The sequence below is a fragment of the Heterodontus francisci genome, chromosome 26 (assembly GCF_036365525.1).
Source record: "Heterodontus francisci isolate sHetFra1 chromosome 26, sHetFra1.hap1, whole genome shotgun sequence".
NCBI lineage: Eukaryota > Metazoa > Chordata > Chondrichthyes > Heterodontiformes > Heterodontidae > Heterodontus > Heterodontus francisci.
The window spans coordinates 60,905,849-60,924,811 of record NC_090396.1 but is presented as its reverse complement, the minus strand read 5'-3'; the positions used below and the strand labels follow the sequence as shown (position 1 = coordinate 60,924,811).

Genomic DNA, 18,963 nt, shown 5'->3' with positions numbered 1-18,963 from the left:
GTACACTTCAGGCATGTGCACTTCATGCCCTCTATATTGGAGACTTAAGAAGTTATTTGGCACCCAAAAAACAGGCTCAGTGTGACTGAATTCTGGACTTTAATGCCTTAGCCACTTAACAAAGACTTGCTTAACTTTCATACTCTTTTCGCCATCTTTACTCCATTCACAAAAAGCAACCTATTCCCAAAACCTAAACAAAAATTACCCAAGAAAAACTGGTCCCATCAACATTACTCCATGGGGTTGGTAATATAATGCTGGGATCCTGATGGACTAAAGTGCCCATTCACTTTGATGGAGGCCTGCGACCTACAAAGGGTTTGCTGTGCACCTCGGACGCAAAGTGCAAAGTGTGCTGGCAGCCTGTGCAAATGCTATGCACAAGTCTCTTTAGGTTCCTGACTTTTATCCAAATTAGGTGACTATCCCATATTTCTGCCGGCGCACATCAGCAGTTCTTTAGCTGTGCAGCACCTATTCCCTAATGCCACAGTTCACTGCCCCCAGCACCCTTGGATGTCAGCCTGAGGACTCTGTACCTCTTCTGCTCTTATCCCTTCAATGGCTGCTTGTGCCTAGGAATCCAGTCCTGATGTATCATGAGCATTGCACCCGAATTTATCAGCCAGTTATGTAAGTACGATGAACTTGAGAAATTCTATGAAGTCAGTTTATTTGTGCCCATGTGCACAAAGTATCTGGAAAGAGTAATATTCTGCAGGAGTCATATTATCCGCATGTGTTTTCTGGTCATCTATTCCTGTCTGTACTTGCATCCACCTGCTACAATTTAAGAAGTTTCTTTGAATTGACCCTAACCAGATTGAATTCCTGCTTGACTAATTTCATTTCATTTCTCCACGCAAAATATCATAAGGAACTACACATTCTTGCTGAAAAAATGTATGTCCTGACCTTTGATAAATATGTAAAAGTATTGACAGACTAATTCCTGTCCTTGATACTTCGTAATTTCTATTAAACTACCAATAACACCATTACAAAAATAAGAAGGCAAAACTGGCCTACCCTCATTTTCTTTTGTTTCCTGTTTATCCTAATGTTGCTTTGAACAAAAAACCCATTAATTACTCATATCTCGTCAAAAATGCCTTATTTCCTCCAAAATGATTGCAATCACAAATCCTGAATATGAACTTGAATCTTCCCAAGCCATTGAGACAACTTCTAGGGGAACATTTTACTCTGTCCCACTCAATATTTTCTGCTTTCACTTCTGCATCACTCTTCTCCGCACCTCCAAAAACATTTAGCTCCCTTGCCTTGATTTGTGCTTTCCATTATTTTGTCTGCAGCACAATGTTATTCATTATATATTTTTTTCACAATGCTCAATTTATTAATTGTATAGTGCAGCATCTTGCTCAAGGAAAAATAAATTGTTACAACCAGGTGAGAAAGGTGTGTAGGGATCCCTCTCAGCCTTCACCTGGTCTTACCATAACAGGGTTTAATTTTAAACACTGTGTTTTTAGCTCCCCCTTGGTGAATCCTTGTTCACTGCTTTCCAATTATAAGGCAAAGAAACCAACACAAACAGGTTTTCTTAGGTTTAAAGAAAAGGTTGAAATTTATTAAACGTAAACTTTAATTTGTTTGATGTCTATGGATACACGACGCGCCCACGCTAGCATGCATACGCGATACACACATGCAAATAGAGACAGGAAAGAGCAGAAGAAATAAAGTGGAAAAAGTTTGAGGCAATATCTGAAGAGCTTTTGTTATGGTTCTTCGCACTCACTGTAGAGTCCTTGATTGTAGGTAGATCTTGCTTTTCATTGGGGCCCAATATTCTTCTTAAACATTGTTCACTGTAGGAAACCTTTCTCTCTTGGGGTTCATGTGTCTTCAGTGGATTCAGAGGCTTGTAAGAAAGAGATGGGAGCAGACAGGAGAGATCTTCTCATAGAAAATATGAGCAGGAGTAAGCCATTCAGCCCTTTGGGCCTGCTCCGCCATTCAAAAAAGATCATGGCAAATTATCTAATTCAGTATCCTGTTTGATTTGGCCTCCACTTTCTTCTGCGGTGGAGAATTCCACAGTTTCACCACCCTCTGAGTGAAGAAATTTCTCCTCATCTCGGTTTTAAATGGCATACCCTGTATCCTGAGACTGTGACCCCTGGTTCTGGACTCCCCAGCCATCGGGAACATCCTCCCTGCATCTAGCCTATCTAGTCCTATTAGAATTTTATAGGTTTCTATGATATCCCCTCTCATTCTTCTTAACTCTAGTGATCAGGAGCAAACAGTCTTTCTCAGTTCAAACGCTCTGGGGCTAGTTCAAAAGACCCTGGAACAGCCAGTTAGGCATGTGACCAGCTGGTCTAGCCAGTCCTGGATTGTATCACCTTAGCAGTCTCTGGAATGCACCTCTTAAACACAATACCTGGTGATCAAGGTCCGTTGTGGGTTGGATGTGTCAAGGAATGGTCCTTTGTCCTTCCAAGCACTGTCTGTTAATATGCAAATGTCTTTTCCAGTCACGACTGATCTGTTTAACAAGTCATTTCCTCACTCCAGCAACAGTTTAAAATGAATGTTAATGACAAAATGAATGTGTCTTATTCTTGGCAGGTTGGGGCCTAGCCTGACACCTCCACACCCAGTGGAATGAAATACGATTTTTAAAGAGAGTGTATCATTAAAAGGGTTGAGAGAGAAAATATAAGATATGGGGAAAAACACACGTCTCTCTCATTCATTCACATTCATTCATAAATCCTAAAACTTATGAAAACTGCACCCCCCCCCCCCTGACTTTTTGGCATCCTAGTAAACATGTGTTTTTTTTGGGGGGGGGGGGTGGTTTTCTTCAGTTTGCCCATTTCCATGGCTGCTTAGGGTCTTTGAGATGGTTAGCTTTAATTAGCCCGAAGTTGGAATTTTTTTTTCTCAGGAGAGTCAGTAGTGGGCGGGTCTGTCCTGAACTCTCTTTCAGTGCTTTGCTGGGTCATGCAAACGCTTTTGACTTTGGGGGATGGGTGGCACTCTTTGGTTCTGACTGTGGGGGAGGATTCTTTGCTAATCTCCTCTTTGTCCTCCGGGACACTCCTGCCTGCAGGTATTTGTGCAGACTCTACTGCACTCTCCTCTGGCACTTCAACTAAGTGAGGCATCACCCTCATGGTTTCTCTGCTACCCTAGAGGTCTCTACAGGTTCCTGTTAATGCTGTTAGCAACTCTGGTGGGGTGCTTCTAGTGTCTGCATTTACGTAGGAGGGTGTAGGGTCTAACTTTTCAAATTTTTCAGGGTTGGCTGACCAGACAGTAGGGGTTTTCATCAGGGATTCCTCCCGGACTTCCTTTAACGTGCCCTCCTGGTCATGTTTTACCCTTCCCGGTCTAACCTTTTGCCAGCCGTGTGCCTGCCTATCCCCTTTTGTTCTCGGTGGTCCCTTACAGTCCACCAACCTTCTGCTGGCGGGTCCTCCTAACACCAGTACACGAATTAGGGTGCACGTTTCACTATAGGTTGGGGTTTCCCCTCAACCTGGCAACTCCTGCAGTACCCCACCACATCTTTGTGGAGTTTTGGCCAGTCAAACTGCTGATTAATGTGGGCTATACCGGCACATACAGCCATTGTAGTCTCATGGGCCCTTCTCAATATTTCTCTCTGGTACTTCTGTGGTACCACTAACTGGTGAACTACTGTCCACTGCTTGCTGTCAGGTCTGTGAGGAGAACTCCATTTCCTCATCAGTACCTCATTCTTTATATTGTAGCAATCAGGGACTCTCTCTGCTTCACTTTCAGACTGGGCAGCCTGTGCTAACTCTCACATTACTGGGTCTGCTCACTGAGCCTCAGCTGGGGAAAATGCATTTAATTCATTCCCTGGGTCTCCTAACTTTCCAAAGAAAGTCTCGGACAGGCAGACCTCATGGTCACCTGCCTGCAGTGCCAATGCAGTCTCCTCTGGGGGAGCTGGTTTGATCATGGCTTGATCTACTACACATTCAGGGAAACTACAGGGGTCTGTCTCCTGCCACTGTCCTGTCTTTCTGACCTCCTGCAGTCTTTCATTCACTACTGGGGGCTACCACCTTCACCCCCGCCAGATCATTAACTAGGAGCAGGTCAGCCCCATCCACAGGCAAACTAGGGACAATCCCTATGGTCACCGGTCCCGAAACTAGGTCACACTCAAGGTGCACCTGTGTATAAGTACAGGCATACACTGCTCTCTAATACCATTCACCACCATTTGGGTGTTCACTGCGCTCTCTGGGGGAAAGGTCAGGCCTTTTCCCGGTAAAAGGGATCTAGTGGCCCCCGTGTCCCTGAGGATTACTATGGGCTTGCTTGCCCCACTCAAGAGGTATGGGGTTACTTTCCCTTCAGACACAAAACCTTGATAACCCTCAGGAATCCTATTAAATTTTCCTGCTCTTGCTTCCCGGGTCTCACTCTTACTGAAGTTAAAGCCACAACTTGCTCTGCCATGCTTTCACAGAATCACAGAATAATACAGCGCAGAAGAGGCCCTTCGGCCCATCGAGTCCGCACCGATGCATTAAAGACACCTGACCTGTCTACCTAATCCCATTTGCCAGCACTTGGCCCATAACCTTGAATGTTATGACGTGCCAAGTGCTCATCCAGGTACGTTTTAAAGGATGTGAGGCAACCCACCTCTACCACCCTGCCAGGCAGTGCATTCCAAACTGTCACCACACTCTGGGTAAAAAAGTTCTTCCTCAAATCCCCCTTAAACCTCCTGCCCCTCACCTTAAACTTGTGTCCCCTCGTAACTGACCCTTCAACTAAGGGGAACAGCTGCTCCCTAACTACCCTGTCCATGCCCCTCATAATCTTGTACACCTCGATCAGGTCACCCCTCAGTCTTCTCTGCTCCAGCGAAAACAACCCAAGCCTATCCAACCTTTCCGTCAGGTTCCTGCCTTCACTGAGCGGGTGTGCCCTAATTAACCCTACCGGCTTTCCCTTTAGTTTCCAGCAGTCAGCTTTTAAATGCCCTGCTTTATTACAATGGAAGCACACAGCTCTCTGGGTTTCACTCCTGCTCACAGCACCTTCCTTTTTGGTTGGAGGAGGGCCCCCTGTGTTTCCTGCTTTCCTTTCTCTCCCAGGATTACCTGGGCTTCTGCCATCTTCTCACCATTTGTCCTTTTCAGATTTGTTGTGGTGATTTGGAAAGGTTCTCCCCTGGGAAACTGACTTTTAAATCAGCCAGAACGGCCGCTTGCCGGACTCCCTGAACCAGTTGCTCCTCTACATGGGTCTTTATTGAGAGTGGGAGAGAGTTTTTAAATTCCTCTAACAGAATTACTTCTCTGAGATTCTCATAGCTGAGCTGTACTTTAAGAGCTCTCAGGCACTGGTCAAAAGCCAGCTGCTTACTTCTTTCAAACTCCAGATAAGTTTGATTAGCTTGTTTCTTAAGAGTTCTAAACTTTTGGCAATAGGCTTCGGGTACTAATTCATATGCCCCCAGGATAGCATTTTTGGTCAGCTCATAATTTGATGAACTCTCACCTGGCAGCAGGGAATAAACCTCATGGGCTTTTCTAGTTAGCTTGCTTTGTAGTAAAAGAGACCAGGTCTCAGCTGGCCATTTTAGTTGCCTTGCCAGTTTCTCAAAGGACACAAAAATGCCTCCACATCTTCCTATTGAATTTTGGAATTAGTTGAGCTAGTTTTAGCAATTTTTTACCCAGCCCTGAATTATGCTCCTCCATATTGGCTATGCTTTCACTGGGCTTACTCTGTCTCCCCCTAGTTAACTCAAGCCGCTTCAGCTCTCTTTCTTCACATTCTTTCTCTCTCTCCTGTCTTTCATTTTCTTCCTGTTCCTTCTGGAAGGCTGTCTCTTTCTCCCTCTCCTCTAATTCAAGTTTCCTTTGTTGCAATTGTATCTTTGATAGCAGTGCCCTCTCTGGGTCTGCTTCTAACACTGCTTCTGCTTCTTCAGATTCAAGGGAAAATGGTTGCCCACTAACCTTAGGATTTCAGACTTCCTGGCCTTGCCACGTACAGTGATCCCACACGGCTCAGCCATTTTCCTCAACTCCTCCATAGACAGTGCTTTTAACTTATCCCAAGTTACTTCATCCTGGCTTGGAGAGCTACTAGTTTCAGTTGCAGCCATGTTAGTATTTAAGCACACACAACCACAAGAAAGCCTGTATTCAAATCTTGCTTTTTTTTTTGCTTGGGAATAATTTGGCTTCCCATTTTTAATTCCTCGCATTTGTCTGTGGTTAAAATCCAGGACAGTAGCATCCAAATTTCTGTTATGACCAGGTGGGAAAGAGGTCTGGGGTTCCCTTTCAGCCTTCACCTGGTCTGACTGTAACAGGGTTTAATTTTAAATACACTGTGTTTTTAGCTCCCCCTTGGTGAATTCATGTTCATCGCTTTCAAATTATAAGGCAATGAAACCAGCACAACAGGTTTTCTCAGGTTTAAAGAAGGAAAGTGAAATGTATTCAACTGAAACTTAAACTCTAATTTGGCTAATGCACAACGCGCCCACACTAGCATGCAAACGTGATACACACATGCAGATAGAGACAGGAAGAGCAGAAGAAAAATAAAGTTGAAAAGTTTGAGGCAATCTCTGAAGAGGGTTTTTTTTTGTTACTGTGCTTCGAGCTCGCTGTAAGAGTCCTTGATTGTAGGTAGATCTTGCTTTTCATTGGGGCCAAGTATTCTTCTTAAACCTTGTTCACTGTCAGAGACTTTTCTCTCTTTGGGTTCATGTGCCTTCAGTGGGTTTTGGAGTTCCGTGAGAAAGAGATGGGAGCAGACAGACAGAAGAGGAGGTCCGCTACAGTCCAGGAGCATTCTGCTTTCTGCAGACTCTCAGTTCAAAACTGTACAATTCAGAAACCCCCAGGTTGCCAAGCAGGTTAGTCGTGTGACTAATTGGTCTGACCATGTCTTGGCTCTGTGTATTGTATGTCCTTTGTCCTTTCCAAGTACTGTCTGTTAATATGCAAATATCCTTTTTCCAGCCAAGGTCTGGCAGTCCTTGTAACAGGCCTTCTCTTATTCCCAGCAACAATTTGAAATTTAATGTCTTTTTGGCAAAATAAATAATGCCTCATCCTTGGCAGGTGGGGACAACAGTGCTTTTAACTTATCCCAAATTACTTCACTCTGGTTTGGGGGAGCTACTAGCTTCAGTTGCAGACATGTTAGTATTCAAGCACACAGAACCACAAGAAAACTTGTATTGAAATCTTGCTTTTTTTTTTGATTGGGTACAATTTGGCTTCCCACTTCTAATTTCTCTCGTTTGTCTGTGGGTAAAATCCAGGACGGTAGCCCCTAAATGTCTGTTATGACCAGGTGAGAAAGGTGTCTAGGGGTCCCTCTCAGCCTTCACCTGGTCTTACCCTAACGGTTTAATTTTAAATACACTGTGTTTTTAGCTCCCCCTTGGTGAATCCTTGTTCACTGCTTTCCAATTATAAGGCAAAGAAACTAGCACAAACAGGTTTTCTTAGGTTTAAAGAAAAGAAGATTGAAATTTATTAAACTTTAACTTTAATTCGGTTGACGCTTAAGGATACACGACGCGCCCACGCTAGCATGCGTACGTGATACAAACATGCAAATAGAGACAGAAAAGAGCAGAAGAAATAAAGTGGAAAAAGTTTGAGGCAATATCTGAAGATGGTTTGTTACAGTTCTTCGAGTTCTGTTGAGTCCTTGATTGTTGATAGATCTTGTTATTCATTGGGGCCCAGTATTCTTCTTAAACCTTGTTCGCTGTAGGAGACTTTTTTCTCTTGGGGTTCATATGCCTTCAGTGGATTCAGAGGTTTGTGAGAAAGAGATGGGAGCAGACAGGAGAGATCTTTGCAGTCCAGGAGCAAACAGTCTTTCTCAGTTCAAACTCTCTGGAGCTAGTTCAAAAGATCCTGGAACAGCCAGTTAGTCATGTGACCAGCTGGTCTAACCAGTCCTGGACTGTATCACCTTAACAGTCTCTGGAATGCTCCTCTTACACACAATACCTGGTGATCAAGGTCTATTGTGGATTGAATGTGTCAGGGAATGGTCCTTTGTCCTTCCATGCACTGTCTATTAATATGCAAATGTCTTTTCCAACCACAGCTGATCTGTTTAACAAGTCATTTCCTCACTCCAGCAACAGTTTAAAATTAATGTTAATGACAAAATGAATGTGCCTCATTCTTGGCAGGTGGGGGCATGACACAATGTAATACTCTTTCATAAAGTATATAAAAACATTAAAATAAAAGCAAAATACTGCGGATGCTGGAAATCTGAAATAAAAACAAGAAATGCTGGAACCACTCAGCAGGTCTGGCAGCATCTGTGGAAAGAGAAGCAGAGTTAATGTTTCGGGTCAGTGACCCTTCATCGGAACTGACAAATATTAGAAAAGTCACAGGTTATAAGCAAGTGAGGTGGGGGTGGGGCAAGAGATAACAAAGGAGGTCTAGATTGGACCAGGCCACATAGCTGACCAAAAGGTCACGGAGCAAAGGCAAACAATATGATAATGGTGTGTTGAAAGACAAAGCATTAGTACAGATTAGGTGTAAATACACTGAATATTGAACAGCATCAAGTGCAAACCTGAAAAAAAACAGTGGGTAAGCAAACTGAACAAACTAAGATGAAATGAAATAAATGCAAAAAAAAGATTGTAAAAAATGTAAAAAAAGAATGGGAAAAAAAGGAAGAAAAAATAACTAAATATGAAAGTAAAATGGGGGGCTGTCATGCTCTGAAATTATTGAACTCAATGTTCAGTCTGGCAGGCTGTAGTGTGCCTAATCGGTAAATGAGATGCTGTTCCTCGAGCTTGCGTTGATGTTCACTGGAACACTGCAGCAATCCCAGGACAGAGATGTGAGCATGAGAGCAGGGGGGAGTGTTGAAATGGAAAGCAACCGGAAGCTCAGGGTCCTGCTTGCGGACATTTCCTTTGACTACTACTTCAGTTTGTTTTATTGTTCATGAATTTGGTTATTGTCTCCAAATATGAAAAGGATCCTACAATTCCTAGATATGACTTGTGTTTGTTGGTGATCTGCTGCATATAGCTTCTGTTGTTTTCTGCTTTGCATCTTAAATTTTTGTTAAGTGATCCTTGGATTTCAAGGTAACTAGATGTTGTACTATAGAATTAATAAATTAAGCATTATGAAAAAAATTACATAACAATGCAGTAACATTCTACTGTAGGTTAAGTAATGGAAAGCACAAATCAAGCAAAGGAGCTAAATGTTTTTGAAGGTTCAGAGAACAGTGAAAGCAGAAAGAAATGTTACTACTACTACTTTGACTACTACCAGCTTGAGAAAAGCATACATCCAAAGACTTGAAAGTTGTGAAATGTGGTCCTGGAGAGGATGCAATGGGTCACTTTATTTTTATTTATTTATTTATTTAGAGATGCAGCACTGAAACAGGCCCTTCGGCCCACCGAGTCTGTGCCGACCAACAACCACCAATTTATACTAACCCTACAGTAATCCCATATTCCCTACCACCTACCTACACTAGGGGCAATTTACAATGGCCAATTTACCTGTCACCTGCAAGTCTTTGGCTGTGGGAGGAAACCGGAGCACCCGGCGAAAACTCACGCGGTCACAGGGAGAACTTGCAAACTCCGCACAGGCAGTACCCAGAATTGAACCCGCATCCCTGCAGCTGTGAGGCTGCGGTGCTAACCACTGCGCCGCCACTTGTAGAGAACACAAGAGCAATGATGAAGTTCTCAGGATGGTGGAGGAGGATAGATCATAAGTGAACATCATGAAGAAAAGTCAACAAGGTTAGGCTGGCCATATTCTAAGGCATGAGCACTTGCTGAAGGAGGTGATTGAAGGAAGATTAGAGGGATATAGACCAAGAATGAGAAAGGGAATGATGAAGTTAGACAACATGCAGTTGAAAATGGGAGGCTCCTACGAGCTACTGAAGAGGAAATTGCAAGACTGAAAGGTGTGGAGAAATGAACAGAGGATCTGCCTTTAGGCAGATCACTATAACAATTACATGGGCAATTTTGCAACCTCTTAAAACAGTATGGGAGAGTTTCCTCTGCTTGGCGGTTACAGATGCAGGACCAGCATGGTTATTTTAGTGAGGTGAGACAGAATGGCTGGGTCTCTGGCCTCATCTTCTGTTGATTCTGTTCTTGGGCACCTAGCTCCATCAGAAGCCAGAAGGTCCCAATCTTGGATGCCTGATGCAAAACTTCAGACCTGAGAGCTCAGGTCCGCTTACTTTTTAGGCACATGGCTCAGCCAGAGACAGGACAACACTTGGAATTTCCCTGAGCAATACAATTGGCCTGGGGAAGAGAAGTGTGAGTGACTAACTTCCCATAGGTGCTCTGAGAAAGATCTACCCTACTTTGTCCTTGTGATTTAATTCCTCTATTGATGGGCTGAAATAATAATGTGCTCTGTAAATGCTAACAAAGAAGGATGAAAAAACAAAATTCCTAGCACAATATTGAGAAAAACATTACATTTCTATAGTGCGAGCCCCCTTTACCAAAAGTCAAGCATGTATTTACCTGAAAAGCAACCTGAGCTGTGAAGATGAGTTTATCTTTTTCAAACAGACCTCTGGTTGTATACACGAAAACTGAATAGGTGATTTCATCTGTGAGGTTGACGACACGGTCCTTTACATCTTCTGCTGGTATTGAGCGCTGAATCGCGTTTTCAAACACAACATGAAAAGCCTAAATAAATAAAACAAGAAACAATTGTATAGATTTTCTGTTAAAAGTTAATGCATCAATTATTACCTACTTTTGAATAACTATACCAAAATAAAACACTCTGGGGATTAAATTGGATAACCATTGTAAACAAATGTAGAGATCAGGATGTGCAATTAACCTGCACCCGTTAATTACACAGTAAGCAATGGGAGGTGGTGTAGTGGTAATGTCACTGGACTAGTAATCCAGAGAACCAGGGAGACTTCAATGTCCATCACCAACAGTGGCTCGGTTGCACCATTACAGACCAAGCTGGTCGAGTCCAAAAGGACATAGCTGATAGACTGGATTTGCAGCAGGTGCTGAGGGAACCAACAAGAGGGACCTCATCCTCACCATTTACCTGTCACAGATGTATCTGTCGATGACAGTATTGGTAGGAGTGACGACCGCACAGTTCTTGTGGAGACAAAGTCCTGTCTCCACCTTGAGGATGCCCACCATCGTATTGTGTGGCACTACCACCATGCGAAATGGAATAGATTTTGAACATATCTAGCAACTCAAAACTGGGCATCCATAAGGTATTGTGGGCCATCCGCAGCAGCAGAATTGTATTTAACCACAATCTGTAAGCTCACGGCCCGGCCTATCTCTGACTCTATCATTACCATCAAGCCGGGGGAACCAACCCTGGTTCATTGAAGAGTGCAGGAGGGCATGCCAGGAATAGCACCAGGCATACCTAAAAACGGGGTATCAGCCATGTGAAGCTACAACACAGGACTACTTGCATGCCAAACAGTGGAAGCAGCATGTGATAGACAGGGTTAAGTGATCCCACAACCAACAGATTAGATTTTTTTTTAATTTGTTTTTTTATGAGATGTGGGCATCACCCTCTCAGTCTACTCTCAATCATCAGCAAAGTGATGGAAGGGGACATCGACAGTGCTATCAAGCGGCACTTACTTAGCAATAACTGGCTCACATTGACGCTCAGTTTGGGTTCCGCCAGCACCACTCAACTGCTGACCTCATTACAGCCTTGGTTCAAACATGGACAAAAGAACTGAACTCCAGAGGTGAGTGAGAGTGACTGCCCTTGACATCAAGGCAGCATGTGACCGAGCATGGCATCAAGGAGCCCTAGCAAAACTGCAGTCAATGGATATCGGGGGAAAACTCTCCACTGGTTGCAGTCAATACCTAGCACAAAGGAAGATGGTTGTTGTTGTCGGAGATCAATCATCTCAGTCCCACAAGCTTATGGCAGGAGCCAGTGTTGTAGAGACAATATCACTGGACTAGTAATCCACATGTCTAGGCTAACTCTTGGGGAATGTGGGTTTGAATCCCACCATGGCAAATGGTAAAAATTGCATTTAATTTTAATTTTTAAAAATTCATTCATGGGATGTGGGTGTCGCTGGCTAGGCCAGCATTTATTGCCTATCCCTAATTGCCCTTGAAAAACTGGTGATGAGCTGCCTTCTTTAACCGCTGCAGTCTATGGGAGGTAGGTACACCCACAGTGGTGTTAGGAAGGGAGTTCCAGGATTTTGACCCAGCGACAGTGAAGGAACGGCGATATAGTTCCAAGTCAGGATGGTGTGTGACCTGGAGGGGAACTTGCAGGTGGTGGTGTTCCCATGCGTTTGCTTCCTTTGTCCTTCTAGTTGGTAGAGGTCGCAGGTTTGGAAGGTGCTGTCTAAGGAGTCTTGGTGCATTGCTGCAGTGCATCTTGTAGATGGTACACACTGCTGCCACTGTGCTTTGGTGGTGGAGGGAGTAAATGTTTGTGGATGGGTTGCCAATCAAGCGGGCTGCTTTGTCCTGGATGGCGTCAGGTTTCTTGAGTGTTATTGGAGCTGCACCCCTCCAGGCAAGTGGAGAGTATTCCATCACACTCCTGACTTATGCCTTGTAGATGGTGGACAGGCTTTGGGGAGTCAGGAGGTGAGTTACTCGCCACAGGATTCCTAGTTCTTGTAGCCACAGTATTTATATGGCTATTCCAGTTCAGTTTCTGGTCAATGGTAGCCCCTAGGATGTTGATAGTGGGGGATTCAGCGATGGTAATGCCATTGAATGTCAAGGGGAGATAGTTAGATTCTTGTTGGAGATGGTCATTGCCTGGCACTTGTGTGTCGCGCATGTTACTTGCCACTTATCAGCCCAAGCCTGGATATTGTCCAGGTCGTGCTGCATTTCTACATGGACTGCTTCAGTATCTGAGGAGTCGCCAATGGTGCTGAACATTGTGCAATCATCAGCAAACATCCCCACTTCTGACCTTATGATTGAAGGAAGGTCATTGATGAAGCAGCTGACGATGGTTGGGCCTAGGACACTACCCTGAGAAACTCCTGCTGTGATGTCCTGGAGCTCAGATGATTGACCTACAACAACCACTCCAACCAGCGGAGAGTTTCCCCCCTGATTCTCATTGAACTCAGTTTTGCTAGGGCTCCTTGATGCCATATTGGACAAATGCTGCCTTGATGTCAATGGCAGTCACTCTCACCTCACCACTGGAGTTCAGCTCTTTTGTCCATATTTGAACCAAGGCTGTAATGAGGTCAGGAGCTGAGTGGCCCTTGCGGAACCCAAACTGAGCATCACTGAGCAGGTTATTGCTAAGCAAGTGCCACTTGATGGCACTGTTGATGACACCTTCCATCACTTTACTGATGATTGAGAGTAGGCTGATGGGCGGTAATTGGCCGGGTTGGATTTGTCCTGCTTTTTGTGTACAGGAGCTCTATGAGAGCAGGTAGCAGACGTGTTTTCAGTCCAGGAGCTAACAGCCTTCTCAGTTTCAAACACTCTGTGGCTAGTTCAAAATTCAAACAACTCCAAGTCAGCCAGCCATGTGGTCAAACCGGTCCGATCACGTCTATTTGTGTATTTGGCCATCTTAGCAGTTAACCTGGAATGCTAGCCTTTCCACTTTCAACGTCTGGTAATTAAAAGTCCATTGTGGATTAAATTGGAGCAGGGAAGAGCTCCTTTGTTCTTTGAAGTACTGTCTGTGGGTTGCTAATGTCTGTCTCCAACCCCAAAGTTTCCAATTGTTTTTTAAAGCAAGTTCTTTTTTCACCATCAGCAGTTTAAAATCAATGTTCATGTGGCGAAATTAATTTTCCTCATTCTTGGCAGGTTGGGGTTTGTCTGACAGTTGTAAAAACCTATCTGGTTCACTAATGTCCTTTAGGGAAGGAAATCTGCTGTCCTTACCTGGTCTGGTTGACATATATCTCCAGACCCACAGCAATATGGGTGACTCTTAACTGCCACTTTAGTTGTATTAAATCACTACAAAATGTAAGAAAAGGAATGAAACTGAACCTGGCATCGACCTAGGCACTGGAAATGACAACGGCAAATCCAGCCCTGTCGACCCTGCAAAGTCCTCTTTACGAACATCCGGGAGCTTGTACCAAAATTGGGAGAGCTGTCCCACAGACTCGTCAAGCAACAGCCGCACAGAATCATTCCTTACAAACAAGGTCCCTGACATCACCATCCCTGGGTATGTCCTGTCCCACCGGCAGTATGTCCACCAGACCCACCAGAGGTGGCAGCACAATGGTATACAGTCGGGAGGGACTTGCCCTGGGAGTCGTCACCATTAACCGTGGACCCTATGAAGTCTCATCGCATCAGGTCAAACACGGGCAAGGAAAGCTCCTGCTGCTTACCATCTGCTGCCCCTCCTCGGCTGATAAATCAGCGCGTCTCCATGTTGAACGTCAATTGGAAGAAGCACTAAGGGTGGCAAGGGAACAGAATGTACTCTGGGTGGGGGACTTTAAGGTCCATCACCAAGATTGGCTTTTTAGCACCACTACTAACTGAGCTGGTCGAGTCCTTAAGTACATAGCTGCCGGACTGGGTCTGCGGCAGGTGGTGAGGGAACCAACAAGAGGGAAAAACCTACTTAACCTTGTTCTCACCAATCTGCTGTGCAGATGTGTCTGCCCATGACAGTATTGATAGGAGTGACCATTGCACAATCCTTGCGGAGACGAAGTCCCGTCTTCACATTGAGGATACCCACCATTGTGCTGTGTGGCAATACCATCGTGCTAAGTGGGATAGATTTTGAACATATCAAACAACTCAAAACTAGGCATCCATGAGGCGCTGTGGGCCATCTGCAGCAGCAGAATTGTATTCAATCACAATCTGTAACCTCATGCCTGGCATATCCCCCACTCTACCATTACCATCAAGCCAGGAGACCAACCCTGGTTCAATGAAGAGTGCAGGAGGGCATGCCAGGAGCAGCACCAGGCATACCTGAAAATGAGGTGTCACCTTGGTGAAGCTACAACACAGGACTACTTGCATGCCAAACAGCGGAAGAAGCATGCAATAGACAGGGCTAAGCTCAGCAGTCCTGCCACATCCAGTCGTGAATGGTGGTGGACAATTAAACAACAAACAGGAGGAGGAGGCTCCATAAATACCCCTATCCTCAATGATGAGGGAGCCCAGCACATCAGTGCAAAAGACAAGGCATTTGTATCCATCTTCGGCCATAAGTGCCGATTGGATGATCCATCTCAGCCTCCTCCTGAGGTCCCCAGCATCACAGATGCCAGTCTTCAGCCAATCCAATTCACTCCACGTGATACCAAGAAATGGCTGAAGGCACTGGATACTGCAAAGGCTATAGGCCCTGACAACATGCCGGCAATAGTACTGAAGACTTGTGCTCCAGAACTAGCTGCACCTCTAGCCAAGCTGTTCCAGTACAGCTACAACACTGGCACCTATCTGGCAATGTGGAAAATTATCTAAGTGTGTCGTGTGCACAAAAAGCAGGACAAATCCAACCCGGCCTGTTACCGCCCTATCAGCCAACCCAATCATCAGCAAAGCGATGGAAGGGGTCATCGACAGTGCTATCAAGCGGCACTTGCTTAGCAATAACCTGCTCAGTGAAGCTCAGTTTGGATTCTGCCAGGGCCACTCAGCTCCTGACCTCATTATAGCCTTTGTCCAAACATGGACAAAAGAGCTGAACTCCAGAGGTGAGGTGAGAGTGACTGCCTTTGACTTCAAGGCAGCATGTGTCTGAGCATGGCATCAAGGAGCCCTCGCAAAGTGGAGTCAATGGAAATTGGGGGGAAACTCTTTGCTGATTGGAGTCATACTTAGCACAAAGGAAGATGGTTGTGGTTGTTGGAGGTCAATCATCTCAGTCCCAGGACATCTCTGCAGGAGTACCCTCATGGTACTGTCCTAGGCCCAACCATCTTCAGCTGCTTCATCAATGACCTTCCCTCAATCATAACATCAGAAGTGGGGATATTAGCTGATGGTTGCACAATGTTCAGCACCATTCATGACTCCTCGGACACTGAAGCAACCAGATGCAGCAAGACCTGGACAAAATTCAGGCTTGGGCTAATAAGTGGCAAGTAACATTCACACCACATAAGTGCCAGGCAATGACCATCTCAAACAAGAGAAAACCTAACCATCTCCTCTTGAGGTTCAAGGATATTACCGTCGCTGAATCCCCCACTATCAACATCCTGGAGGTCACCATTGTCCGTAAAACTGAACTGGACATATAAATACTGTGGCTACAAGAGCAGGTCAGAAGCCAGGAATTCTGTGGCGAGTAACTCACCTCCTGTCTCCCCAATGCCTGCCCACCATCTACAAGGCAAAAGTCAGGAGTGTGATGGAATAGTCTCCACTTAGCTGGATGGGTGCAACTCCAAAAACACTTAAGAAGCTTGACACCATCCAGGCCAAAGCAGCCCTCTTGCTTGGCACCCCATCCACAACCTTCAACATTCACTCCATCACCACTGATGCACCATAGCCCCAGTGTGTACCATCTACAAGATGCACTGCAGCAACTCACCAAGGCTCCTTCAACAGCACTTTTCAAACTCACAATCTCTGCCACCTAGAAGGACAAGGGCAGCAGATGTATGGGAACACCACCACCCGCAAGTTCCCCTCCAAGTCACACAACATCCTGACTTGGAACTATATCGCCGTTCCTTCACTGTCTCTGGGTCAAAATCCTGGAACTTCATTCCAAACAGCACTGTTAGTGTACCTACATCCCAAGGACTGCAGCGGTTCAAGAAGGCAGCTCATCACCACCTTCTCAAGGGCAATTAGGAATAAGCAATAAATGCTGACCTGCAACCCATGAACGAATAAAAAAAAAGCAGTATGCCAACTTCGTGTTGCCTGCTCATTTCCAGGATTGCTGCATGCAGCCAGCGCTCCCCACACTGTTGATTTGCTGCATGCATCAACAGGGGGCACAATAACGTGAGTGCCCAACACTACTTAAAGTTCCGAAGAAGGGTCACTGGCCCAAAACGTTAACTCTGCTTCTCTCTCTACAGATGCTGTCAGACCTGCTGAGTATTTCCAGCATTTCTTGTTTTTATTTCAGATTTCCAGCCTCCGCAGTATTTTGCTTTTACTACTTAAAGCTAGTCTGCACCTCTTAAAGGAGAGGTGCATTGAGGTTGCTGGTGGTGCTAAGATCTTTCTGAATATTGTGGTGTGGAAGATTCAATAATCGTTGACCATGGGAGAGCATGTGCACCAAGGTTTTCAGACACTGCACTGGACGTCTTAGTGGAAGAGGTGAAAGGAGAGATGTTCTGTATCTTTGGCAGGAAGAGGCCCTCCAGACACATGCTTAGAAGGCAGTGGAAAAAGATATTGGTGGAGGTCAATACTGGGAGTGCAGCCCCAAGGACCTGGATAGAGTGCAGGAAGAAATTTAATGATCTCACATGAGTTGTCCTGGTCAGAAGTGCATCTTGAAATGCCATATCCTACCAACTACACCACTAGATTCATCCACTGTCCAATTCACTACATCCCCATCATTCACCTATCAACAATCTCTATCAATCAGGACTCGTAGTTAATATTCAAATGCTTTACCTCACCCTCACCCACTTAGCACTGTTGCAAGTTTCCCACCCACAATTTTCAGTTTGCACAGAGCGGCAGTTACTCAACTGTGACATATTGTATGGCACTCACTCACAGACTTCCCTTTTTCCTGCAGGGAAAAGTGGCGCACAACAAGAGGTGACAGGAATTAACAGGAAGGGGAGAGGCACAACTCCATGTTTTAACCTCAGTGGAGGATAAAATGTTGGCCATTATGGGAAGCGGCATTGCTGAGAGCCCTTATCCCCCCTCTCCTCCTCCCTTTTTTAGTAGCTTGTCCTGCTAAGAGTGGTCTCTGCTCATTCTTGCAGTCATACTTAATGACAAGAGGAAGCTTTATCAGACTACCCAAGTTTGATGTAACTGGATTGTGAAGAAGCAGTTAAGACACCAAAAAAGTATTTCAACACCAGCCAAACCATTTCCTGTAGACTACTAAAACCTTAAATATGAAAAAGCACTCAAAATGCAAGGACTAAGCAATAGCCAGAAGAAATAATCCGGCAACTAACCTGCTAGTAGTTGACGATCCCTTTAAATTGTGTTGGTGCAGGTGCAGGGGTGCAAGAGCAGAGGGACCTGGATGTATATGTGCATAAGTCATTGAAGGTGGCAGGACAGGTTGAGAGAGTGGTTAATAAAGCATACAGTATTTTCCTGGGGTTTATTAATAGGGGTATAGAGTGCAAGAGCAAGGAGGTTATGTTGACCTTGTATAAGACACTCGTTTGGCCTCAGCTGGACTATTCTGTCAGATTCTGGGTGCTGCACTTGAGGAAAGACGTGAGGGCATTAGAGAGAGTACAGAAAAGATGCACGAGAATGGTTCCAGGGATAAAGAACTTCAGTTGTGATGATAGATTGGAGAAGTTAGGACTGTTTTCCTTGGAGAATAGAAGGCTGAGAGTTGATTTGATAGAGGTGTTCAAAATCATGAGGGGTCTGGACAGAGTAGATAGAGACAAACTGTTCCTACTCGTGAAAGGATTGAAAATGAGAGGGCACAGAGATTTAAAGCATTTGGTAAGAGAAGCAAAAGTGACATGAGGAAAAACTTTTTCACGCAGAGTGTGTTTAGGGTCTGGAATGCACTGCCTGAAAGTGTGGTGGAGGCAGGTTCAATTGAAGCAGTCAAAAGGGAATGAGATTGTTACGAGAAAAGGAAGAATGTGCAGGGTTATGGGAAGAAGGCAGGGCAATGGAACTGAGTGAATTGCTCTTTCGGAGAGTCGGTGTAAACACAATGGGCTGAATGGCCTCCTTCTGCACTGTAACAATTCTGTGATTCTGGTTGG

At 44.9% G+C, this 18,963-nt stretch overlaps 1 protein-coding gene across 1 annotated transcript in view; it reads right to left on the bottom strand.

Moving 5' to 3' along the window:
• The window catches only part of LOC137384384 (dynein axonemal heavy chain 17-like), a 1,056,876-nt gene that overhangs the window by 83,536 nt on the left and 954,377 nt on the right, over nucleotides 1–18,963 (bottom strand). The window contains exon 69 of the mRNA XM_068058353.1: nucleotides 10,565–10,735. Coding sequence (XP_067914454.1) covers nucleotides 10,565–10,735 — 171 coding nt within the window. The remainder of the gene's footprint in view (nucleotides 1–10,564; nucleotides 10,736–18,963) is intronic.